Source organism: Agelaius tricolor, unplaced genomic scaffold, assembly GCF_023055355.1.
Source record: "Agelaius tricolor isolate 1412-34295 unplaced genomic scaffold, bAgeTri1.0.p SCAF_11, whole genome shotgun sequence".
Taxonomy (NCBI): domain Eukaryota; kingdom Metazoa; phylum Chordata; class Aves; order Passeriformes; family Icteridae; genus Agelaius; species Agelaius tricolor.
Genome location: NW_027269271.1, coordinates 10,001,877 through 10,029,208, shown reverse-complemented (window position 1 = coordinate 10,029,208; position 27,332 = coordinate 10,001,877). Strand labels below are relative to the sequence as shown.

The 27,332-nt window shown below is 37.4% G+C and overlaps 1 protein-coding gene across 1 annotated transcript; it reads left to right on the top strand.

Moving 5' to 3' along the window:
• Positions 1-1,932: 1,932 nt before the first annotated feature.
• On the top strand, positions 1,933-24,698 carry KIF14 (kinesin family member 14). The gene is made up of 29 exons (XM_071436046.1): positions 1,933-3,106; positions 3,449-3,703; positions 5,100-5,187; positions 5,703-5,801; positions 6,764-6,816; positions 7,173-7,203; positions 7,563-7,670; positions 8,809-8,925; positions 9,511-9,629; positions 9,936-10,108; positions 10,450-10,597; positions 10,693-10,756; positions 10,966-11,150; positions 11,864-11,966; positions 12,180-12,340; positions 13,108-13,255; positions 13,880-14,032; positions 14,617-14,743; positions 15,354-15,447; positions 15,953-16,091; positions 16,509-16,612; positions 17,044-17,138; positions 17,844-18,065; positions 18,211-18,395; positions 18,984-19,142; positions 19,671-19,790; positions 20,636-20,710; positions 21,387-21,525; positions 21,642-24,698. The coding sequence occupies exons 1-29, from the start codon at positions 2,016-2,018 to the stop codon at positions 22,001-22,003; spliced, it is 4,917 nt and encodes a 1,638-aa protein (XP_071292147.1). The 5' UTR covers positions 1,933-2,015; the 3' UTR covers positions 22,004-24,698.
• Positions 24,699-27,332: the final 2,634 nt, after the last annotated feature.

Sequence of the window (27,332 nt, the reverse complement as noted above, 5' to 3'; positions counted from 1 at the left end):
GCCTGCCGGGGCGCCCCCTGGCGGCGCGGCCGCTGCCGGGGGCCGGGCCTGGGCGGAGCCTGGCACAGCCAATCGGGCGCGCCCGGCGCGTTCAAACGGGGCGCGGGCGGCGCCGCGGCCCGAGCGGAGCGCAGCGCTGCGGGGCGGCGGTTGAGGAGGGGCGCGCTCAGGTGAGGGACGGTCCGGACGGACCGACCGACCCACCCACGCACCCTTCCGCGTCCCGGCAGAGCTTCCCCTCCGCGGCCGTGCTCTGGGCAGCCGTGGGGCTGTGGGTCGTGGGGGGCGGCGGCGCGTCTGGAGGCTCAGCTACCGCCGCCTCCTCGCCGTCTCGCTGAGGGCGGGCCCGTGGCCGTGCGGGTCTGCCGGGGCTCGGCCAGGGAGGGAGGGACGGAGGGGAGCTTTGCTGAGGGGTAACAGAGCTGCCGGTTGCTGCAGCTTTGAGCGCTTGCGTTTCCTATCTAGTTAGTGGTTGTAATTCTTTAAAAACGAGGAATGAGCGTATTTCTCATTCTGAGTTCAGTTCTCTCGAACTGAGCCTCGTTCCTTATTGTAGAACGAAGGAGCCTTTAATGGGGAGTTTAACTTTTCTCCAGAAAGACTTTGTTATTATTCATAAGGCACAGCTATGGCTAGAGGAAGGGAGAACTTAGAGAACTTACAAGACTTATGTTAAAGGTGCATGGAAAGGATGGGCTTTTCAGAAAACACACCATTCATAGCGTACATCCGCGTTTCTCTATTTACTGACTGCTAGAGGGAATACAAAGCTTGTATTTTGCTAGTCATGTAACATAATTTCCTGTCTGAAACTGGACTGAGCAATAAATACACTGCTCTGAATCTTTGATATTTTTCCTCACAAGTTGTGAGCTATGAAAACTGTACAGTCATGACATGTGTAACTGGATGTAATTGCATAAAGTCTGAGAGTACTCTGAAAGCTACTACTTAAAAGTGTAACATTAAAGGAAACTTCTGTTGGAGCAGTGGCTAAATGATTTCTTCTATATCACTTGCTCTCATTTTGTTTTCCTTTTTGTTTCCTGACCATGTACTGCTGTTGTTAATGATGCTGCAGCTTTTAAAGGATCAAAGGCAGGTGACTTCTTGTTGACTTGTAATCATGAATTACCTGCTGTTGGAAAGTCTGCAGTGAGTATTGATATCAAACCCAATACAACCAACAACTATGATTCAGATGCAACAGGGAAAACATGCTTTCCTGTACAGATTATATATATAGAGCTTTGAAAATATTTACATGTAGAAAGGACAGGGAGTATACTTTACAGTTTTCTTTTGTCCCCTAGGCCAGGTATCTTCTGTTTTGCTATGTGTACCAGGGTGAACTACAATAACATCCAAAGTTACTACCATTAGTCATCTTTATTAACTGTATTGTTCTGATACTGGGTTATATATTGCATATCAAAATCCTGGGAAAAAAAAAAATCTTCCTTCCATGTTCACAGACTTCCTAGTCAAGGTTAACTTTGTTCTCTTGGAGTCTGTTAGCTGTGAAACACAAAGGGTGTAAATAGATGTGAGTGAATGGAGATGTGATCTGGAATGTCTTCAGTTTGGAAATCATGGCAGATCATTTGGAAGAAATATCCATGGTCATCTTTGTTGCTAAATAGTTAGATTGTTCTTTTTACCAACTGGTGCTTCTTTCTGATGCTTGGTTTGCTTTCTGAAACAAATCGTAGAAGACAATAAATCCAGTCAAATAGCCTTTTGTTGGAAGCAGTCGTTCAGATATAAAAGAATTATTTTTTTTAAATACCAGAGGTGAAACAGGATACTAGTTGTTCTTAAAGTTTGAGAACATGTACTGCAGTGTATGTAAGGAGCTCCCCATGCAGCAAAACATAACTTGCATTGCACATCAACATACTAAAAAATTATTTGCTTTGTCTCCCCAGATTCCTCATGAAGCAGCAACTAGAAATAATCCTTTAGGAAAGTGCTGTACTTTTCAACATTTGGGTTTTAAGAAGCTGGAAGAGAAGATGCCTATTTACACAGTTCCTGCCAGGAGCCCTGCTGGGCCACGATGCACAGCCACTCTGCAGAAGCCTTCCTCACACAGTGGCCTGGCCAGCAGTAAAGCATCTGGGCAGCAGCTGAGGTCACAGGCGTTGGGAGAAAAGGATGGCCTGCCTTCATGTCCTCAGAGTAAGACTGAGGAAGTAAATAGGACCTATGTGATTTCAGCTTGTGCAAAAGTGACTGATGCGTCAACTTCTTTTAAACTGGAAGGCAGATTAACACTCCAGAGGAGAACTGGAGCAAGCAAAAAATCAATGTCTGGTAGTGACACAGCACAGAGTGCAGAGGAGCTCCAAACAGAGAAAAGACTTACTCTGAGAAGGCGTGTGAGGACTGGCTCCACAGAGAGGAGTAAAATTAATCAGAATGTTGTGCCTAGAAAAGGAAATGATGACTTTGATGCACAAGGAAATGACAAGATTGCACTTCCACAAAATATTAAGGGTACAGATGGTGTTAAACCAAACCTAAAGTTAACTGAGGGTCAGTCAGGTACCAAGTTGCAGCACAACCTGAACAGTAAGGATGCCTTTGGTTTAGTTAGTGGTGTCTGTGAAAATGCTATCAACACATATTTAAAAGATAAGACAAGCACTGCTGATATACAGTTTCAAAATGAAGCTCCTAAATCAGAACGGTTCATTACCTCAAAATGTGCTAATGGGCTGTCAGGAGAGCAACTGAATGAAAAAGGCAATATAAATAAGCTAGCTGGAAAACAAAAGGTACAGCACTTGATAAAACACAGGAGCTTGGAAAGACCAAGGACACCAGCAAAGGTTTTAACAGAAAGATTTGCACTTACACCAAAGAGCAGCACTTCTCAAGACCAACTATCTCTCAAGCCGGCCTCAAATGAACAAACACCTCACCTGCAAATTTTAGCCAAGAAACTCCCCAGTGTTTCCAGCTCTCTTGCTGGGAGCACAGGTTCAGAAACAAAAGTGAACACAGAAGGTTTAGCTGAGAGCAGCAGTGCTGGGGAAGATGTTTTCAAAGTGAAAAACAGCAAAGTGATTGTGGCTGTGCGGGTGCGGCCCTTCAGCAACAGGTTTGTATCCTGGACTTATTTCTGGTGCTTACACTGTGTGTTGAGTTCTGCCTTGTTCTTGTTATTTCATCATTGATCCAATAAGGATATAATGCATACTTGGAAATTAGCTGACACTTCATGCAAGTGATTTTATTAAGAAACTGAATTGACTTTATTGGTGTTTGTGTCTGTTTTTTACATATTCATTAACAAAAGTGTTTTGAACTTTAGTACTCTGTATGTTCATCTAACAGGTATTTTTAGCAATCATCATTGATTTTTTAAAATTTTCCATTAGTGAAATTACTAACTTAAAGCATGCAGCTCATGTTTTTTTATTTTCCCACCTTTTCCATTCAGAGAGAAAACTGAAGACTCATTCCCTGTGGTCTCCATGAGTGGTTCAGAGACAATTGTGCAAAATCCATCCACAAACCAAGTTTACAGTTTCAATTATGACTTCTCCTTTTGGTCTTTTGACAAGAGTCATCCTAATTTTGCAAGCCAAGCAATGATTTATAAAACTTTGGCACTGCCACTCCTTGAAAGAGCTTTTGAGGGATACAACGCTTGTCTTTTTGCTTATGGGCAGACTGGCTCTGGAAAATCATACACGTAAGTTGCTAATGATAATTGTTAAAATTCTGCCAATTGTTATACAGTGTTAAGTCATGAAAGAGATTGAATGGAATAGATTTCAGAGTGAATGAATCATGCCAAAATGTTATTGTGTATTTTAAAAATAATTAATCAGCATTTATAGCAATTAAGCAAAAGTTAACTTTAGAATATTTTTATGTATGTGACCTTGACTTCTTTCTACTTTTAATGGAGAAAATAAAAACTGTTCCTAGCTTTTAGTGAAAAAAACCCCTTAATAATGCAGATACCTTGTCAGACCCTCCCAGTGGTGTTTTTCACCAGTGTTTGTTATTTTGTGCATGAAGAGGCATAGTAAGTACAGCATGTTTTTTTGGAGACGACATTTAAGAGATCATTATAATTAGGGTCCTTATACTTCAGAACTTTAAATAAATCCAGATGTTTGTGGCACTGCTTATTTCAAATCAAATCTTTGCACAAAATAGTCCCAGATAAGTAACAGTTTTAGGGTTTATAGCCAATTGTGTATACCTTATTTGTATTTTTGAAATAGAATGCCTAGTGAGCTGTTTTGTTTCCAAACATGCATCTATTAAAATTAGTTTGAGTTCTATAATTCCTATCCGGTGCTATAGACTTTTAATGAAGGTAGTTGAGGACCAGAAATGTTTCTGTTCAATTTACAATAAATATAGAACTTAGACAGAAGTAAGTTCCCTCTCAAGTGGGTGAACTTCTGTTTTAAGTGGATGAACTCAGTTTTTACTTACACTGCTGTTTTTACCTTGGCCTAAAAGAAAGATAAACTCAGGATTGCAAGTGTTATCCTATTTGTAAGTTTGTTTGGTTTGTGTCTGGATTTTTCTTCTTTTACTTTCACTTAAACAATAACTTACCTTTGTGTTTTGAACAAGGCTGAAATTAGTAGCAGGGTCCTCTGGTGAAGTTTACACAACAAATTTGTGCTGTGCAGCACTGTGTGTCTCCTGACTGCAGGGGGATTAGTCCAGTGCACTGGTGTGCTGCTGTGGCAGAACTCAACAGGAAAAAACTGCACCACAGCTGGAGACAGGCTTAGGTTGTACTGGAAGTGTGCAGAGAATATAAAATTCAGGCATGGTAAGATACTGAACATCTGTAGGTTTAGGCTCTTCAGTTGCTGTAGAGTCTTAGTTTTACTTGGGTTTTCAACCTATTTTTCAATGGATGAAATAGAAAATACCTCTGGATATCAGCTTGTCCAACTCCAGATTTAGACAAGCACCAATTTAGATCAGGTTAATTTCTGTTGCTTATTGTTCTGTAACTTAGACGTGTGTGGCATGGCAGCTGTAGAGCTGTACAGTTAATGTTAAAACTGTCTATGGAGAGTTGCAAAACTAAACCAGCAGGATTTTTGTGACTGCAGGATGATGGGATTTGATGAAGACCGAGGAATAATTCCAAGACTTTGTGAGGATCTTTTCAATCAAATAGCACAAATGGACAAGGAACAGGTGATGTGCTTGTGCCATTGGACTATGGGGAAAGTGATATTTAGTGCTGCTCCCTTCATTATTGTTCATATTCTTTTGCTGATTCAAATCTTACTTGTGTTGATAGCTCTGATTCATGGGGTTCTCTAAACAGTCAAAATCAACCTTGTTTTACTTCCTTAATGGCAGTAATGTGAGGAAAAAATATGGACGTGATATTTTTGTTGTCACTAGACAAGGATTCTTTCCTCTGTATTGTATGTCTTACATTTTAAGATATGTGTAAGGAAAGGCAAAACAAAATCCCAGTGGGCTCCATCTCCATACTTTTTAGTGAAGGTAGTAAAATAGAGCTCAAAAATATGAATTTCTTGTTAAACATCACGTATCAAAGCAAAATGCACTGTAATAGTATTCCACTTCTTGTATTCCAGCTCAGTATTCTAGCTGAAACAAAAAATAACTACCCTCACTTTCTTTGTATTTTTTGTGTGGTTGTTTGCATCTGTAATGACTGACTATTATTAATTTTTTAGGTTTTGTATCATCTTGAAATGAGCTTCTTTGAAGTATACAATGAGAAAATTCATGATTTGCTTGTCTTTAAAGCTGAGAATGGACAGAAGAAACAACAAGTAAGTGGCTCACAGAATCAAGTATCTGCATAACCTTTAAGGATGGCATTTATTCTGAAACAAAAATGCACTAATGACAAGTGATCATTGTTTTTAATCTAAGTACATTAGTTATGAACAATGGGATTCAAGTAAAAAAAAATCAAAATATCACCACATGACTTAAAGCAAAACGCTTGTCACTGGACAAATGCTGAGCAATGCTGAAATAGAAACAAAATGATTCAGTAGAATCCATCAAAAAGTTAAAATCTCCCCTTATCTACAAAATGAAGATGATCTTATGAGCCTTGATAAAAAGTCTCCTAGGATATATCTAAATCTCCAGCTTATAATAAGAGTCTTCTGTACAATATAACTTGAGATATAATCTTGTAATTTAGATGGAGTTTGTTTTTTTTTTTTGTTACCTGTTTGTCTCTTGAGGAGCTGGAGGAGGGGGAAAGAAACAAGATTTGACTGATTAACTAGTTAAATATCACTAGTTAAACCAGTTTAGCTAGTGTTTAGTGGTTGTGTATTAGAATATGTAAAAATGTAAATTAAAGAAATCTGTCTTAAGTAGTGTATGTAAGGAAGGAATTTATTATGTCTGATTTATCAAAAAAAGTACTTTCTGTGCTTTGACATGGAGCACTATCCTGGCCACTTGTGTGTAAATTAAATATTAGTTTATGGTAGGTGCAACAGATGGTATGCAAAAGTTGATATGCAACATCCACCTTGCTGTTGAAGTAAGTCCTTTAACCTAAGCTTAGTGGACTTCTTATAAAGAAATTAAGACTCTACTGTCTTGTCTAAAGCAGGAGTGCTTTCACTCTGAGTTTTGTCAGTGATTTTGGGGTAAGCTACTTAGAAACACAATAGATTTATGTTATAGAATCTTTTTTTAAGATATTCCTGAGTACTAGATCCAACTAATGCGCTCCTAATAATTTTTATTTTGAAATTATTCTCATCAGCTTCGTGTAAGAGAACATCCAGTGTTAGGACCATATGTGGAAGGCCTGACAGTGTAAGTCTGAACTTATTTGTAAACTGTTTGTTATCTGTACTTATTTTAACAGAGGTATGGTCTAATCCTGAAAAAGGATATCTTGAGGGCTCTATGAAAACTTCTGTATTCACCAGTAAATTAAGCAAGATCACAGTGTTAGGTAGTTTTAGAAAAATGCATACCCAGGACTAGCTTGATATATTTTTTTAATTGCCTTAGTGAAATCTAGAAGTGTGTGAGTCTCAAGACAACTGCAGCTTTCATTATGTATTTGTGTTCTGTTTGTAACTGGGAAAATGTTTCAGAACTCAGGCAGCAGAGGTCTATAGAAAGAAAACTGAACCCAAACTTTCTAATTTACCCCCCCACTCTAGGAACGTTGTCCGTTCTTACTCTGATATTCAGGTAAGAGTTTTTTGTTTACTAAAAGGGAATAAAAATATTTCTGCCTTCTCCTTTTCTGCTTACTGATGAAAAATAAATTCCATGTAGGGGAAGAAAATGTTTACCAGATTGTTTTGTCCAGTAGTCGATGATATTTCAGTTGATTTTGTGAAAGAGTGATGTAGACTAGTCCTGTATAGTGGAGCTGAGTAGATTTGTACAGTCAAGTGTCACCGTTCACATTGCTATTTCTATAGTTTAACTTTTAAGTCCTTTCTTATAGTCATAATTTGTCTTAAGTGTATTTGCAAACATTTAAATTTTCAGTTAATCATCCAAAGTAGGGTTTGGTTTCATGTCCTGACTTTTGTCTTTTACAGAGTTGGCTTGAACTAGGAAATAAGCAGAGAGCAACAGCTGCTACAGTAATGAATGACAAGAGCTCTAGATCTCATTCTGTCTTCACCCTTGTCATGACACAAACCAAGGTATCGCTGGGGGTTTTTTGTATCTGTTCAATTCTGGTAGTAAAAAGTTCTTTTGTGTACTGACTACAAAATTGTGAGAATATAATTGGAGATCTTTGAGTAAAGCACAGGGCATTTAAACATGGCTCTCTACACCACAGAACTTGTTTTATTTTACATGCTTTGAGTAGATTCTGATGTCTTTGTGCTAAGTATATTTATAGCAGCAGTATAAATATGTCTAGGCTGACAGATCTAGGAGTAGTTCCAAGCTTCTCAGTGTGAGTTTTGAGATGTAACAGGAATCCTAATTGAGGCTAGATTGAATTTCACACTGCTGCCAACACATCTTAGCTTCTAAGAGGGTTAGGCTGTGTGAGGTGTGTGGCAGTGCTGAGTTCCTGCAGGCAACAAACTGGGGCAGTGGTAGGAGATGCAATTTCTGCTCAGTTTCAACACACTTCACTGAATAAATGTTTTCTTGCTTCAGGATGCTTCTTCCCCAAGTGTCTCCAGGATATAGGGACTACAACTGCTCACCTGATTTACAGATGCTTAAAAGACAAAACCTGACTTAGTGGTGTGAGCCTGAAGACAGAAATTGAATAGGTAGAGCTCCTCAAGGTCTACAGACTGTCAGTTTTCTCCATTGACAGATGACTTGTTGGTTGGGGCATTTTGTTCTTGATTGGTTTAATTTTTTGTCCCAGTTTCCTGGATTTTCTCCTTTCTTCATCCCCTTGCCAGTCTCACCACTATTATTGATTTTTCTCTACCATAGCTGTTCCTGAGTTTTTCCACTGACTCCTTAACTCATCTTCATTGGTCTAAGTCAGTAACAGCTTACTGATTTGCATGTTTTTGGATAACTGCAATTGGATTGACTGCAGTCATCAAACTTCAGACCCAAACCCCTAGTTTAGTAATCTGCTGGGTTTGCAGTTTATGCTTGTGCAGTTATTCAGCCACAACTAACTGATACTATGGTTATAAATCTGAGCTTAGTCTCCTTCAAGGGATATACTACAAGAGTACCCTATCAAAAATTAAATGGCAGCATGAAATTTTTATGTATTTAATGTGAACAGCTTGTCCAATTTCTGCTCATCCTCAGGCTTTTTATTTTGGTTTGAATGCCAGCATCTCCCTTTTTTTCCAGGTAGAATTTGTGAATGAAGAACAGTGTGATCGTAGGCTCACCAGTCACATAAATCTAATTGATCTAGCTGGCAGTGAGTGCTGTACAAAGGCTCAGACCACTGGAGAAAGGCTGAAGGTAAATCAAGAAAAGGCTTGACTCCTAAGAACACCCTTAAACTCCAAAGCATGCTCACCTAACAGGACTTTTGGGCAGGAACTGTAGCTATAAAAGGATGTATATAGCCCTTATGCTTACCAGTATTACATCACATTTTGCCAGTGAGAGTGGGTGGCCTGAAGAAATTGTTTGAACTGTGCAATGTGGCAGATCTTGCTTAGAACACTTCTCCCCATGTTATGTAGGTCTAATGATCCTGCAGAAGGAGGGAGGGGCAAACGGTGTGACTTTGGAAATCATGACTCCAATATCACAAGGAGTTGAGGCTTGCCCCTTTTTAGATTTTTCTAATAAGAGACTTTATTTCAAGCTGCCTTTGTAAGTTTGATGGTTCTTAACACTACTTATTTTAAAGGCAGGGTCTTTGTTCTTTCCAAATGAAGATGCCCTTCCATCTTATTGTTTTTTTAATAACTGGGGACATTTAATGTGGTACAGCTGTAGCATATGTTGAACAAACTTAATTAATCAACGATATAGTTGTTAACATCACACATGAAACTGCAACTGTATCATAAATATTTGTATTTTTGCTTTGTGTAGGAAGGTGTGAGTATCAATAAATCACTGTTGACCCTTGGAAGGGTTATTTCAGCACTGTCTAAACAGTCTCAAAATGGAAAGAAAACTTTCATTCCTTACCGGGAATCTGTCCTTACCTGGTACGTACATTATATAGCGATTGAGGCTTTCTGAGGTTGTGGTTTTCTCATCTCTTCATGAGGCACCTCTTCCCATCCTTTCTCTCCCTCTCTCTCAAATGACCTGTGGAGGGCAGAAATTTGCCTGTTGCATCAGATAAAGACCAAGCAGGAGCTTGGTTTGTGTTTTAAGCAGCTAACAGTCCCTCTCACATAAGTAGCAAAACCCTTGGTATTTTGTATTTAGTCTGTTCCAACTGGGAAGTTTTGAATTTTTCTGCCAGTGTGAGGGCCAGGGATTGACTGGTATTCTCCTGTCCAATGAAGGCTGCTAAAGGAAAGTCTTGGTGGCAATTCCCAAACAACCATGATAGCCACAGTGAGCCCAGCTGCCAGCAGCACGGAGGAGACGCTCAGCACCCTTCGCTATGCCAAACAGGCTTGTTCAATTATCAACATTGCTAAAGTAAATGAAGATGTCAATGTCAAACTAATCAGAGGTGAGCTTGACCTTTCAGCAGTCTTTCAGGGTTGTCATTTGCATGTGTATTCAGCTTATTTCTTATAAGAGTTGTTACTACTAATATTCTGTTGTGTTGACTGACCTCTTGTCAACTAGATTAATAGAGCTTGGGATGTCTTCCTTTTAATATTATTGTTCTTTGTGAGCTTTTTTATTTTCCAAAATGCAAGTGATATCTTAGCTTACACTTGAGAACTGGAAATAGAGAAAGGTGTTTTGTTTTTAAATAAAGAACAGGATTAATTTTGTACTATTGTACTGAAGTGTATTTTGCCTTCATTTTTTACGTGTACTGTATGTCTGGTTTGTCTCATGCAGAATTAAAAGCTGAAATTGAAAAACTGAGGGCAGCTCAGAAAAGTGCTCTGAACACTGATCGTGAAAAATACAGGCGTTATTTGCAGGAAATAACATCTCTGAGGGTAGAATTGCACCAGCAGGAGAGAAACATGGCAGAAATGCAAAGGTCAGGCACACATTAATGTCTTAATTTAAAATGGAAAGGGTAAAATTTATATGCTGTAATTTTCTCTTGATATGTTATTTTTTCCATATATTAAGGGCCTGGAAAGAAAAACTTGAACAAGCAGAAAAAAGGAAATTGGAAGATATAAAAGAATTACAGGTACATTTTTTTTCTATAGGACATAATGCAGAAAATATAACCTCAGCAAGCCTTGCAGAAGAATGAGAATAGCTGTAAGATTTGGTTTCCTTAATACTCACCTTGCAACAGATTGCTGTGACTTCTTTGAAAAATTTAATGTAGATATTCATTACTTTATGAATGCATAAAGTAAATTGTTTTTTAATGCAGAGCTCTTTTTTATCTAGAAAGCTGGAATTGCATTCAGAATGGACAATCATTTACCAAACCTTGTCAATCTCAATGAAGATCCTCAGCTTTCTGAGGTGCTGTTATATATGATCAAAGAAGGAGAAACTACAGTTGGAAGGTGTACACCGAATTCAAAACATGATATCCAGCTTTCTGGAGTGCTGATTGCTGATGACCATTGGTTTGTAGTGTTGTTTTTATATTTTAAATTTCTTCTTACTCTTCCCTTTCTGTTGGAGTCACTCTTCCTTCTGGCAGTAACAAAATATTGTCTTCTAGCCAAGCCAATGCTACGGAGGGATATTTTTTGTACTGCTCAATGATTAAGGCAGCTACCTTCTGTTCCCTCTAGAAATCTGTTAACTGATGTAGTTTAGTTTCTTTGTTCATTACATTCATGTAGCAAAGATTTCTTCTGCAGCATTTCTATGTGAATAAGACCTGATCAAATGATGCTGTGTGATAGATAAATGTTACATTAAGTTCAGTGGAAAAGTGAAATGCCTTGACAGTTTTAATTTAATAAAAAAAGACTGCAGCTTGGCTGTTCTGGAGAAATATTGCTCAAAGTGCATTCCCTGCAACTGATCCCCAAAAAAATGCTGTAAGAAATGTAACTAATTAGTTACTAAAACCATGAAAGTCACATTATCAAAGAAATTCTCAGATGGCAGGGTATTGCAGTAATTTTCTAGCAGTGGATTCCTAGATATAAATATAGGTTCTCTACCAAAATATAGGTTGTCATTCAGTAGTTGTATTGTACCTAAGTAGTGTGAAGACAACACACACCTAGGAAAGCAATAGCATCTAAAGCTTGAATTTTAGTCTATTAAGAAGCATCACTTGCAATTATCACAAGCTACTAATACTGCAAATGTTTCTTGTTTCCAGTGTTATTAAAAATACTGTTGGCAAAGTAAGTATTATTCCACTTAGAGAAGCCAAGACATACGTAAATGGGAGATGCATTTTAGACCCAACAATTCTGCATCATGTAAGTAATTGATCTGGTAATAGTAATTGGTGCATGTGTGGGTTTCTTTGTTTTGTTAATATCTCAGCTTCAGACTGCAGGTTTTCTGAGAATGCTCTGTAACCATAAATATTTGTCCCTTCTCTTTGACTTCTAGCTTCACCTACATGCTTTAAGAACTGAAAATTTGCTTATAAATCTGAAAGTTTCAGCAGAATTTTTTTCTCCCAATAGGGTGATCGAGTGATTCTTGGGGGAGACCATTATTTCAGGTTTAATCATCCAGCAGAAGTTCAGAAAGTTAAAACACCTTCTTGTGGGACTTTATCTTTGCATGATGGTCCAAAAGATTTTGAATTTGCAAAGAATGAGCTACTGATTGCACAGCGAACACAGTAAGTATTGATTCTTCTTGTTCTGAAAATAAGCTCAGTTGTTAATTCAACCATGCAATTAGTTTTAGAAGTAACTGAATATGATTAATTATTTCACGAAGGGGAAAGTTGGAAAATAGCAACTCCATTTATAATGGAAGTCACAGACTTGGCTGAAATAATGTACACCTCGAAGGTTCAATCACACAAGCTAATCCAGATATCAACAATGTAGACCACTCTTTAGAAACTCTGAGCTCCAGGGCTCCTCAGAGTAGTGTATCTCTTTAATTATGTTTCTCTCCAAGCATGTGATGAGTCTGAAAATGAATTTTGATGTTTTAAAGAGATTTAAAATCTGATAAGTAAATGCCTTAGGAAAATGAGAAGTAATAACCTTAGGTCTTCTGTGATGGAGAATTTGAGAGACAGTGAAATGTTATTTGTACTTACTTCATTATGGGGTGTTATTAAACCAGTGGACTCATTGATTTAAAATTTAATTTTGTGTCTTAATGTGAGTTAGTGAGTTTCCATCACATTTTTAAATTTGTGAAAATTATGTAATAAAATAAATATGGAAATTGAGGGGATTTGAAATTCTGGAATGTCTTTCATATTTACATTGGAAATGTCTACATTTTGTCCATGAAATCGAAACCATGTAAAGTATGTAAGTTTTTTGTTAAAAAAAAAAAATTAAACCCTTATGAGAGAAAAAAAGATTATAATCTGTATGCATCTTATAAGAGACAAACAGCAGCAATCTAAATGTATGGCACTTGTAGGCTTGAATCAGAAATTGAAGAGGCACGACTCAAAGCCAAGGAAGAAATGATGCAAAGTGTCCAAATAGCAAAAGAGATGGTTCAACAAGAACTGACCTCACAAAAAGAAGCATATGAGAGCAAAATAAAATCCCTGGAAGCAGAGGTGGTAAGTTGTCATTGCATCATTACATGAAATATATCTATAAAGTAAACCAGAAATTGTAGTATGTGGTATCTGTTTTTTCAGTGCTTGCTTGGCCTTGGTTTGTGTGGTTTTGGTTTTCTTTTGCATATTATAGCAGCATGTTAGAGAATGCAAAGCCTCATTCTTGAAAAAAAGTCAGCCTTAGTAACAGAAGAAGTTGTAAAGTCCTTATTCTCTTCAGAGTTAGTCCAGGAATTGTAACTTGTAAGCAAAGAAAAATGCCTACAGAATCTACCTTATTGTATGAGGCTTTTAATTCACTATACTGGATTGATTAGTACAGTTTTATTTTGTCTTTCCATGCTTGCATGCTGCTTTATAATTGTTTTATTTCAGTGCAGTTGCAACATGCATAAGTTGACATAGAATAGTACATTGTGGTAAAAAAATAATGATGTATCTCATATCTTACATATTCTATAGAAGACCTAAAGTGATGCTTGTGAACTAGGATAAAACCATTGCTGACCTTGAGCTGTGTAGGTCAGAGACTGCACATTTGAAATGTATGGAATATCTGCCTGAAGGATGGGTCAGAAATGCTGTAGGAGTATTCCTCCTCTCACTTTTCCTTTTTGATATTAGAGAGAAGAATCTCGTAAGAAGCAAATCCAAGAACTGAATAACCAAAAAGCCACAACCAAAATACAGGAGCTGGAGAAGGCAAAGAAAAGCCTTGAGCTAGAACTCCACTTCAATAAGAAGCGTTTAGAAATGGAGACCTTAGCTACCAAGCAGGTAATTGAAAAAAAACCTTTTAAGGCAATAAACTCTGGTTTGGTTGGGGGACTTTTTGAAATTATTTTTTTGAAAATCAATTATTGTAAAGGAAATGATTTAAAGTACTTCTGTGTGATTTTATGCAGAAGATCTGATGTTTTGTTTGCAACCTGAGTATGTTAATGTATGAATGCTAGGGATTAGCTAATGCTGACCTCATTTCTTAAATAATGTGGATGGTTTTGTTCCTGCACCAAAATTTAGCAACTGCTGCCTTTGGCAAAAGTTATTACTCCAGACGTTAATGTAAGTAATGACTGAGTCTTGGCTGGTGTTTTATACATCTGACTGCTGCAACAAATACAACTCTTTAAAAAAGCTGTTCCTCTTTAATTCCAGGGGTTTTTTTTGAGCATTGCAACATGTAAGCAAACCCAGAGAACTGTCAGTTTGAAAATGAATTATTTTATATTAGCAACGCAGATGTCCAGTATAAAATTAATTTTGTGAGTCTTTAAAATGCCAGGAATAAAAAATGTAGCTTCAACAAACAGCTTTAAGAGTTTTAGATTTGTTTTTTATCCCTGCCCGTTTTCCCCCAGGCTCTAGAAGACCATACTATTCGTCATGCAAAGATAGTGGAAGCTCTGGAAGCTGAGAAGCAGAAGATTGCTGAGGAAATACACGCCCTTCAGAAGAACCATGGAAGTGGGAATAAATCAGTGATGGGTATGTATGTATATGCATGGTGTTACAAAGGCAATGCTGGCTTCTCTTTTCTCAGTGGGCATGGGTGATGGGTATTGATACAGGAACCTTTTCTGTTCCACTAATACTTCTCCAGTGATCCTGAACAAGAAGAGCCTTCTGGTTGTTACAGTCCTTTCTATTCATCAGCTGTATGTATTAGACTGCATTACAAGCTCTGTTTAATCCCACTCAGGGTGGTTAGGGGCACATGGCTGTAGTCTGTATTTATTCCAGTTACTTAAAAGTCCTTCCCTGTCTGTCTCCACTGGTCAGGCATTAACACTTGGGGAAACTGAGTAACAGAATTCATTTTCTTCAGTTTCTTATCTTGGATTAATAATAATAATAAGTGTCTAGTCTTATGCCTCTGTTTCTGAAATACCCTTTACCCAACCATTTAAAAGGGTTATCTTGCCTGGAAGGGTAATGTTTTCCCAATGTGTTGAGAGTTCTTGGAACTATTGTTGGCTAAATTACTTTTTTGCTTTTGGGTTGTGGTTTCTTTTCTGCCTTTTATTTTGTAAACCCTAAAGTTGTTGCATCACATTGTTTGGTTCACAAAATCAGTATGTTCTGTATTCTTTATTAGTTCCATTAAACTGGAAGTCTCTGAAGCTGTCTGTGATGATTAAAGAAGCTAATGCCATTAGCACTGCCCTAGGGAAAAACATTGTTTTCTGCAGGTCAGTATCTGAGTGAGTTACTTAATTATAATGTGTATATGTAATAGTTATGTAATATTTATGTATATATTTGGGGGCGGATTCAGGATGTGCGGTGAGCTGTTGTTGTTTCTTTTAACAGTCTTGTGCAATTGAACATGATAAATTTGTTTTCCAAACTGTTAGTTAAGTGTGTAGCTGAGCCTTGGTGTTTTGAAATGGGAATTTCTAATTTGAATTTTAGATCAAAACTTTCAAGGTATGCTATAGCAAATTAATTTTGAATTTAGTGTGCTTTGGAGGTGAATCTTCTGATGCCCATTTCCATCTTACTTTGGTTCACTTATTAGAGTGGTGCTAAAGCACAGTAACTGAGATGCATGATGTATGAAGAAATTTTTGTGTGTAGGTCACATTTTTAGTCTCTGTATAATCCTGCCTACAAGTATCTCATTTATTTTTGCAATATTAATGCGGGTTTTGGCCTTGATTTTTGGCTTTTTTTTAAACTTTCTCCAATTCTTAGGCGTGACAAAATTGATGATAAAACAGGAGCAGTGCCTTCTATTCAGGTGCAGGTTCGTAACATCAAACTGGGAATAACAACTTTTTGGAGCCTAGAGAAATTTGAATGCAAACTAGCAGCAATGAAAGAACTCTATGAGGTCAGTAACAATTGAAGAAGAACCACTAGTAATCAGTAATATTTTGTCAAAGATAAGGTTCTTATAATGCATACAGGAGGAAAATCTTTGTGGTTTTTTGGGTTGTATATCTTAAAACAGCAAGACACATGACTACTTCTCACTAAAAACATGCAGATGTATTTGTCCATCAGACAAAATGAATGCAATAGAAACAAATGACTTTATTCAGGTCATTTTGTGTAGAGAGTGAGAAGCAGTAAAGCAAGGACTGCTTTGTGATTCTTTTGGTTGTTCAGTTGTTTTATATTGTAAAAGAGTTTGAATTTCTAAATTGAGTTTTCATTATTATGTTCTATTTATCCATATGTTGACTACTTTTTTGGTTTTTTTTCTGTTTAACTCTTCTCCTCCCCTGTATTTCCTTTATTTTTTCAGAGTAATGATAGAAATAAAGCTGTTGTTGATGTGTTTTATGATCCTGCTGATGAGTGGGAACCTGACATTTCAGACAGCTCCGTTTCCTTGCTTTCCAGAAGAAGGTAAAAGTAATTTGTAGCTACTCTCCTACACTTAAAACAAAGCAAAAAATTGTGTAGCTATCTAAATATACTTTTGTTCCACTCTCATACACTGTCCATCTGGTGACTCTTCTCTTGTATTTACTCATTCTCTTGGATTTCCTCCATGGACAAATAAAAGGAACAGAAGTTGCATGCAGAGCTTTCCAAAGCATCAGTGCAGAGTGAAATGTGTAGTTTTTAATGTTTCCTTCCCACTTCTATCCAAGTATTGTTTTTAAGGGATAACTTGCATATGGTCTGGGACCTTGCATTTGAAGTTTTAGCCTTATAAAAATATTTATAACTGGCTCACTCATTTGTGCAAGCTGTAGCTCATCATGGAAATGCTTGATGAGGAGAAATGCTTTTCTTTTCAAGGTTTTTCATGTTCTTTTACCATCCTTTCTTAGAAGTAGAAGCTTCATGAAGAACAAGAGAATATCTGGATGTTTGTCTGAGATAAAATTGCAATCTATTCAGGATAAACAGACTTCCTATATATCAGGTACTTCCTAAATGGCAGAAGACCTTTCATTTCATACTGAGAATTTGAACCTACTATGTGCATAAAACGTGGGTGCTTCTGATGGTTGTTTAAAAACTATGGGTTGGAAAGCAAAATTAAAAATGTCCTGTTTATGATACCTTCATATTTATAATGTCAAGCTGTTAACAGTAGGGATTTCTGTATTTTTGATTATCCTTTCTTAGGGCAAAAACTTCCTGACCAGCACTTTATGAGCCCAATGTAAGAAATTTATCTAAAACATTAATCTGCTTAACTATGTGGGTTAATTGGAGAAAGAGGCTAAATCCAGAAACAGTAATATAGAGACTTCATTTGCTGTTATTAATTCAATTACTGAGGTTTCCCCAAGCTTTTGGTCAGGTTTTACAGCCTTTTTTTTTCCCATGAAGTATAGGATGCTTTAGTCTTCCAATTATTTGAATGCATTCAGTTATTTTAGATTGGTTGGATTTTATTTTTTATTTCTCTGTATATTTGATTGTTGAAACAAATGTATTCATACTATGGAATTTCTCTTTGTTCTAACAGAACTTAAAAACTATTCAGAACATTTTACACATTTTTTCTGAATGACTGCCTTGAGTAGGTGAATGTCTGTATAAAAGTCATTAAAAAGACACATGGACTGCTCACTCCTATGAAGAGTTTCTTGCATGTGTTTTTTGCTTTTACCTTGTACAGGTTCATTGAACAAGTCCAGCATATGCTCAAGCATTTCTGAATTATTTCTTCCTGGAATTTGCAAAGAATCTATAAGTTCAGCTTTAGATTTGCTGGAACAGAATCATGAAGGAGGAAAAAGTATAGCAGATAGTCTCCTAACTAATTTGTTTATAGTTTTTTCTGGAGCATCTGCCATTTCCAAAGCCTATGAACAGCAAGATGAAGAATGTCAGGAAAACTGTAAGTCTCATTTTCATAGTGGTTTAAACATTTCTAATGACTTGTCTTTCATAAATGCACAAGCATTTATGTGTTTGTCAGTCACAAGAATTAAAGTTCCTGTGTTCATTTGCAGGAATTCAACTTTCATTTCTTTCTCTTGTAGTTTTCTCTCTTGATCGTGCTGCTCAGTCCTACAGCATCAGAATTGTCTCTGCTTTTGACCAGATTGTGGTTATAAGTAAACTCTGGCTTAATAATGTTCAAAAGTGTTCAGGATCTAGGAAAGTTGATGAAGAAATGAAACAGGAAATAAAGAACTTGGGAGGTTATTTACAATTGCTGTTGCAGGTAAAGCATATTAAAGAATTCATTTGTGTATAGAAAACTTCTCTGCATTAATGTAGTATTTATTATAGACTTACTAAAAGCATTTAAATGTCCAGTGTGTGTCATGACAAAACAATGCACCTAAGGAAGATAAATAGCCAAGGCTGCTTTTTTTTCTGACTAAGCTGGTAGTTCCATGTGCTAGTGGAGAGTAATGCAGACCTTCCTCTGCCCAGGCCCTGACAGAAGCATTGGTTCTTACTTATAAAATGGTAAAATTAAACATGCAATAAGAGCAAATGATAGTTTAGACTATGAAGTGCTGCTGTTTATAACCTCATAAAACAGTGGCCAGTGAATATTATTTTTGTGCACACTACAGCCTTGTGAATCTATTGTTCCTTTAAAACTATGTAGTACAATGGTGTGGTAGCTCTGTGGTTGCAAGGCATGATTTTTTAGCTGTGATAGATAAGTCATTGGAATTAGGAAGGTGTGAAGCTGAAAATGCCTGAGTATTGAGTGCTAGGAACTCTTGCTGTATGGAAAGTGTGTATTTGACCAGAGGTGCTTTCTGGCATCAGTGACAGTTGTGCCTTTGTTTCCCAGGGGTGTTCTTCAGATATATCCTCGATGGTAACAGAAGCATGGAGCAAAGTAAACCAAACGGTGAAACAAACAATGAAATACGTAGGACACTTGGCAGTAGTCACAACAACTGATATTTCATTTCCTGAAGAGAGCAACATTCCTACCTCTAGTTTACAGGTGAAGAAATGTTTCTTAAATACTGATTATGAATAGTAATTCTAGTGTTGAGGTCACACTTCCTATTGGTAACTGAACTCAGGAGCAAATTGTTCCATATAGCAACTTCATCAAACAAATTAAGTATATTTAGAGTTTATCTTATACTACAAATTTGGTGAAAATTGATGTATTGGTACCCTTGACCTTTTTTCCTTAAAAACCACATCCTTTGAATAAGTTAAACCTATGAAGAGAAAGAAGTGTTCAGTGCTTTTAGGACTGTACCTGCACTGAGATGATACAAGCCTATCTGTTTCACTGAAATTCACTACTTGTATTTTAGTAATCTGTATCTAAGTACTACATTGATTATACAAAAATCTGACCTGAGCTCCTGTGGTCCAAGGAAGGCATGGGTCTCAGTAGACCTGCACTGAATAATTTGCTTGAAACAAACTTATTTCTAGTCTATTGTAGAGAAATTGTTTTAATTCAAGACCACATCAGTTTCTTTAACCATTGCATTTGGAACCTTTATTTTAAAAGGAATTTGTACTTGCCATTTATGATGGAGTAGGCTCAGGACTGGAGTGTCTCATTGATGCTGTACAGGAGAAAGCAAGAATAGTACAGAAAGAACTTGTGGAACAATGTCCACAAAATGAGGTGAGATGAAATGAAGTTTAAAAACTGCTACTATATCTTGGAGGCACTTGATTGTGTTTTGTTTCCTCTGCTTATATTTTAAGTCATGAAGATGATGCTGTAGGGAGTTACACAAAGTAGAGAATAAAGTATAAGGAATAAGCACCATAGGTAAAAATATTTCTGCAGCTGTTTGAAAATTCCAGTAGGGAAGTTTGGGTACCCCTTGGAAGCACATCACTTTTGTAGCGGGTGAGCCCTTTTGACAGAGAGCCTGGCTGAATTCCAAGAGAATACTTGAGAAAGGGTGAAATCTTCTGAGTGATAAATTGTTCCTCTCAAGGACAGCAAAAATTTCTGCCTACTCTGGTTTTCACTGTTGTCATTCTTAATCCTACAGATAGTAGTGAAACAGTCCAGTATACTTTATTTCAATGTCTTTTGCTTAACTCCCAAATGCTTTGGGTTTGCAGCAAATGGAACTGAGCACTCTGCTTTCCAAATAATGCTGTTGACTTGCAGCTAATTCTCAAGTATCTGCTGTACATGCTTGTCTCTGGTGCAACTACTGTAAGGATGGAAAGAAAATGCCAGAGCTACCCCTGCCACTTAGAATGACAGTGATACAAAGTTACAGGACAACCTTTCTGTAGTGAATATTTAAATATGCTCATTTGATCCTCCCCTAGGAAGGGGTTTAAAACCCTGCTGATGTAATTAATGTTTTCTTTGAAAAATTGCATGTTTACTTGCAGAAAATGCTATTTTGGGTATTTCTCTCTTTAGTATGTCAGTGTTTGTTCTTTTACTTTTAATGTACCTTGACTTGAATGAAGTGTACAATATAATTAAAAGTTTCTTTGTAGATTCAAAATCGAATAAAGGATAACGTGGTGGCATTAGCCAGATTCCTTGACAATAACATGTCTTACTGCAGAAAGGTAAGATAAATGTTTCCCAAAATGTGTGCTTTGAGTCTGGTATTTAAATTTTAAGGATGCATCTATCTAAGAAGAGGAATGTGCGCATATATATATATATCTATATATCTATCTATTCATACACATACATACTGTATATTTCTGATTGCATGCTGACACCTCCTGTCACAACAGCATTCCTATGACTGGAAAGCTAACTTTCCTTGCTGCTGCATTTCCACTCAAAACTCTTTTATTTTAATTTTACTTAAGATAAAGGATTTCTGGAGGTACTTGTATTTTCCTTTTTGTGCTCATCTTGAACAACCTAACTACCTGTTGTGGTTTAAGTTGAAAGATCAACTTTGCTAGTGCAATTATTTTATAACTGCTGCCATAGTTTTATGACAATAGTTACTGGTATTTTGAATTAAAAGCCAGAATAGGTGATTTATCCTCTAAGAGCCAAGCATTTCCTGGATTTTCACATCATTTGCTCTTTTCCTCTTTTCCTAACCCTGTCAACCATGTGCAGTTGTGCATTCTTTTCAGTGCTGTCTTATATGACATGACATTGATTTGATTTTGTGTTTCAGCATTGGCTTGATCTATGTGACTGAAACCATAATAGGCATGTTTAGTAGTTAGTATCCTGTGATGTATTTGATTCTCTTGAAATTGCTCTTTATTAATACAGAAAGAAACAGAATCTCAGCTGCCAGAAGAAGAGTCTCTATATCGAGAAATAAAGAAGAGCACTAAGATTGCAGTGAAGTATTTGGAGTTGGAGCAGTGCCTGACTGAAGTCTGTCAAATTGTCTCTTCCATGTTACAAGGTATTAGCTGAGTTACCACCTGTAACCTACAGGCTACAGGAGACTTGCAGAGGGAAAGGGCTCCTTGGTACCTGCAAAATGCTGCATTTGATTCTTTTTGTTTCTGTTTCTCATAGGGTTATACAGAAACACCAGCCCTCTCAGGAGCTTTGCAGAAAATATTTCTGTCATTGCTGGATATTTTAACAACTATTTCAGTTTATTTGCCTTGTCTTCTGTGAACAACCCTATCCAGAAAATGCATGTGCCTTTTATGAACCTGGATGAATTGGACTCTCTGGTTGATTCCCTTATTATGAATTTTGAACTTGAACAAAGACAGCTATCACTGCAATCTCCAATTATTTGTAATGAAACTGCTGAGACTCAAGGAGGACAGGTTGAAACAGGTCAGGTTGAATTTGCTCGGAAACAGAATGGGATTCCAGAACGCACACAGACTCCAGAGCTTTCAGCTGGTAGGATAGAATGGGTATAAAATGTTATTATCAAGAAATTAAAGAGAACTCTTTCCTATTGCAACATATCAAAAAAAGCTACAATTTATTGCTAATATTACTAGTGAGCGAGTGGTGGGAAAGTAAAATGCCATGTTTGTCTAAGTACCCTATATTTCACCAAAGAAAAAATAACATTCCTAAAGAGGCTGTCAAACTTGAAAATATAATTCCTTTTGTTTTAATAGAAGTCTATTACTGCCTAAGTTTATAAAAATAATTTTATTTTTTTAAATTTTTGCTTCACCTCAGCTGCATTATAATTTAGTAATGTACTGAAACTTGAAAGTGTTTTTTATGCCTTTTTTTAAACAGAGCAAAAACTTTGTATTTATTTATGTAGAGGAAAACAACACGAGCTAGTAAAAGTACTTTACAGCCTTATTTGATAAATGTTTTTTAAAGTGGTTTTTAGTTAATTGAAGAATCTGCACCTAAAGTATCAATGATGCTGTTCAAAGTAATCTGAAGTAAGTTTACGTTGGGTTTGTTGCTAGTGAGTTATCTTTTGATTGCTGAAATAATTTTCTCTACTATTCATATTGAAATAGAAGCATATCTGTTCCTAAATAACATTTAAATTATCCTAGGTTGTAGAGAGCTTCCCAATCCACTATTTCCTTGTGCTTGTTATCATTGTTTAACAAGCCAACAGTGTTGAGAAATTCAGAAGGTAAAAGCTAAGGTTTTTTCCTATACATCAATGCATCTGTCATAGTTTAAGCCCACCTGGAAGCACCACAAAGCCACTTCCTTGCTCCCCCTTTAGTGGGGGAGAATCAGAAGGGTAAAAGTGAAAAAATTCCTGGCTTGAAATATAAGCAGTTTAATAGGGAAAGCAGAGGCCACACACACAAGCAAAGCAAAACAAGGAATTAATTCACTGCTTCCCATGGTCTTCCCCATGGGCTGCAGGGGAATCTCTGGTCCCATGCCTTGTCCCAAGTACAAGGGTTGTGGGTCCTTCCCACAGACTGCAGTTCCTCATGAACTGCTCCAGTGTGGGTCCCTTCCACAGGGTGCAGTCCTTCAGGAGCAGCCTGCTCCAGTTTGGGTCCCCTCAGAGTTACAAGTCCTGCCAACAAACCTGTTCCAGCATGGTCTCCTTTTTCCACGTGTCCACAGTTCCCTGCCAGGACCCTGTGGCATCATTGGCTTGCCCTGGCTTTCCCTCCATCAGGCCCCCCTGTGCCAGTGTGGGCTCCTCCTGTGCATCTCTGCTTCCACATGGACCCACCCACAGGTCCCAATCTCTCTGACTTGTGTTCACACTGGAGTTCCAGTGTGTCCAGTACAGCAGCACAGAAACAGCAGCGCTGTCCTGACCATGTGCAGCACCATGGCTGTCCTCAAAATGTCCCCAAGCACAGCAGAGCGAGGGGATCAGCAGCACGACAGAGGGAAAGCAAAAAGCAGCCACAGATGAGCGCTGCACTAATGTACTGTAAGGCATCAAGCCCAGGAGCAGCCAAAGATTCCATCTAACACATTCCAATCAAAGCTGTTATCTTGAACCTTCTGAGCCCCATGTTGGGCATCAAAAGGGACTGTTGTGGTTTAACCTGAGCTGGTAACTCAGCCCTACACTGCTGCATGCTCACTGCCTCCCAGTGGGACTGGGGAGAGAATTGGAAGAGTAAAAGTGGGAAAAATCAGGGGCTGAGATAAAGACAGTTTAACAGGAAAACCAAAAAATTGTGCATGCAAGCCAAACAAAACAAGAAATCAATTCACTACTTCCCTTGGCCAGGCAGGTGTTCATCTATCCCCAGGAAAGCAGGGCACCTCATGTGTAACTTAGGAAAACAAATGCCATCACTCTGAATGTTTCCCCATTCCTTCTTCTTCCCCTCTGTATACTGAGCATGATGTCATGGTCTGGAATATCATAGCTCTGTCCTCCCCACTTCCCAAGCACCTCCAGCTTCTTCCTCAGCATGGCAGTACAAGAAACAGAAAAGGCTTTTATAACTTCTGCTCAGCAATTTAAAAAAAAAAATCTTTTTTATCATTGTTATGTTCAGCACAAATCAAAACAATTGTCCTATACAAGCTACCTTGAAAAAAATTAACCCTGCTTAAGCCAAAACCAGCACAGCTTCCAAGGTGGATATTCATGGCTGTAATCTCTCCTTCCAAGGGAAGATGTTCAACATCTTGAGAATTTCAGTCTTTGAGGAAATGTCAGGCTCTTGGAACTCTTTTATGTGAAAAGACTGCAGTAGAATTAATCATAATTTTCTTTTGAAAATTTTAGTTATAATGTTATTCAGTGGTTTTGTGCTTTTCTGATGCAGAGGAAATGGGGAAGGTAGTTATGCTGCTCCAGTAACCCACATCTGTATTTCCTAAAGACTGTTGTACTTTCCCAGAAGATGTCTAGCAGTGCAGTCCTGCCACCAAAACCACACAGCACTTTTTTTTGGGGGGCTACTAATGTCCCTCTCATGTGAGGTGTGATGCTTAATTGCATTCTTACTGTAAAGGCCTTTGCAAGTTTGCTCAAGGGTTAAGAAAGTATATTCAGTTGTTCAGATTTTTATGCTTTAAAAATGAAGAGAAGCCTGATATATTTCCACTTGTGTAAATGTGTTATTTTGTATTTGCCTGAAGTTTTTAAAACATAGCTCGTTCTTCTGTATTGTGTATTTAAGCATGGGAAATGTAAAGAGTAAAACAACATCATGTATCTAAACACTGATTTTTACAACTTCAAATGTAAATTTCTTGTTAATTTTGAGACCTTCCTTTGTCACTTAGAGTATTGCTTTCTCGCTCAAAATATTGTAATGTCAAAATATTAAAGACTAGAAAAAGGTGTTTTCTGTAGCTCCCAAGAAACACAAACCAGAAAATGTCTTCACTTACGTAAAATTTCTTTCCTCTACCAAGACACATTAACTTCCCTCAACTAACAGCAGACATCTATTGACTGAGTGCTCATGAGCTAATCTATGCCTATTAATGTCAGAACAGTCAATTCCTTTCAATATCTGCTAGTCAAGATTGTGGTATTGTGTCAAGTGTTCATTGCAATATTACATTCAGGTGTTATTGATATTCCACCTGCTCACATGACTAATCATGTTAGCTTTTGTTCTTGTATTTAATGAGAAGCATTGCTCAGAAAATGTATTAAGATTCGTAGTTCTGTGTATTGTTAGGAGATTTTTTCCCCTTTCTATATCTGAAAACCAAGTTTTTCACAAACTTAAAGCTCAAAATGACTTTGAGTTTTTAGCATTTTGGAAACTCAGGAAGTGACCATGCAAACTAATGGGTTTTTGATAGACTTTTAACAGAGGTATTGGAAAGCCATCTTAATAATGAAATTTAGCTTTTGCAGGATAAGTGAAAATGTGCTAATAACTTCCTTCTGCTCAGTTGGGTTTTCTTGTTTTGGGTTTTTTTGGCGCTTTTTTTTTTTTGTTTGTTTGCTTTTTCTCCTCTGTGCTAACCAACTGTGTCTAATCAATCCCTCTCTTACTCCCACTCTTAATGCACTATTTTAGAGTAAGATGTTGACAAAACCTACTTCTGCAAGTGTTTTCTTCAGCTTGGTGGCCTTATTGCAGTTATGCATGGCTGAAGAGCCTCATTCTCAGGATCCATACAGTGCCCACACATCAGCAGTGAGCCAGAGCTCTCACACTGTGCTGCATTAACACATCAGCACGCCTGGCTGAGGCCCCAGCCAGCTCTGGATGTAACATACCATAAGGTAAGGTGTATCTATACCTATGGGTAGTGTATCTAGAAACTATCAATGCCAAGGAACTGGCATCACAGCCAATATTTATTAAAACACCTTTCATTAACTGTTATTAATGGAATTAAGATGTTTACTTCCAGCAGGTAACTGGTCACACTTACTCCTTCACTCTTGCAGCCACACATAATCACTCATGGCTACAAGGCTGGAGCAACACCTGTGAATTTCAGACTCTGAGGTGGGGGCTCAGATTGGCTTTGATGAGACTTTGATATGCACTTCAGCATGTATACTGCCTCTTTTTGGGTACTGTTTTCTAGCTAACATTTATTCATCCACAGCCTCAGGTACCCATTGAACCATTCACACACACTTATACTCACACTTACACAGACAGAACTTTTATGGTTTGGGCTGAAACTTACTCAGCAACTGAAGTGAGGCTTCTGCTAAAAGCACTAAATTTGGTCTCCAAAGGCTTTGGGGTTCTCAAATCTACAGCCTTCAGCTCTGTGACACTGAAAGGAACTGTGAGTGAACAGTCAGGAACATGTGGGAGGAGTGGGAAGTGCTATGAAGAGATGTTTAGACACCTGACCTCATGAGATGTATTGTTTTCTGCAGTCATGATGAATTTACTTTGTTATATGTATTGATGTAATCTGTGATTTGTGGGTTGATGTGGGGGTTTTGTTTGGGTTGCGTTTTTGATTTTTTTTCCTCTTTTTTCTTTTTGGTTGATTTTTCGTCTCTTTTTCCTTCAGGAAATTATTCTTCAGTCAGCTTTCAGGTAAAAAGTAATTGGAACTATTGGTACTTGACCTATGGGTTTAAATGACTGACATAAAAGGAAGGGGGCTTTGTTTTAATTGAAATATGAAGTGGGGAGACAGGGTACTCAGATTGCTGTACCCTAGTTTAATTTGAAAATGTAAAACTAAGAAAAATCTAACCAATGAAATACATTCTCTTTACAATAGAAGTCACTTTAAGAAATGAATAAGAAATAGTTATTCAGTTCCATACTTTAAAAACAGTGTTAATTAATAAAAAGGTATAACGATTCTGAGAGTACCCAGTTTTAGCCTACATGTATCAAGAAACATTGTGTGTAAATGAGCTTTTAGAAGAAAGTGCAGTCTAGCTATGCTTTTTAAAGAATGTGTATTAGTCTTAGAAATGAATGATAAATAAACTTTTCTAGTACTTGCTTGAAAATTCTAGGTGAATGAAAACAGCAAGCTTTAGATTTAATTTGATCCAGTAATGGCATCTGCAGGCAGAAGAGGAGACTACATCTGATTTACCTCTGCAAACACACCCTGTTATTTTCAGACAGGAAATGTTTTCTCATTCTTCATTTATGTGAAAATACTGTGATTTGATGAGTCCTGTCACTCTTGTATGTTTTGCAGCTCTTATGATTTCAAGGTAGGTTTTTGCTTTGTTAAATTTTGGGTTTCTTTATATTATTATTTTAGGACAGTACTTTAATTCCCTTCCTAGCTTTTGGTAGGATCTGAGAGGATTTATGCCTTTTCCCAAGAAAGAACTGTCCTTTTTTTTAAGTCTTGATTTTTAATTTTTCCATACTAAAA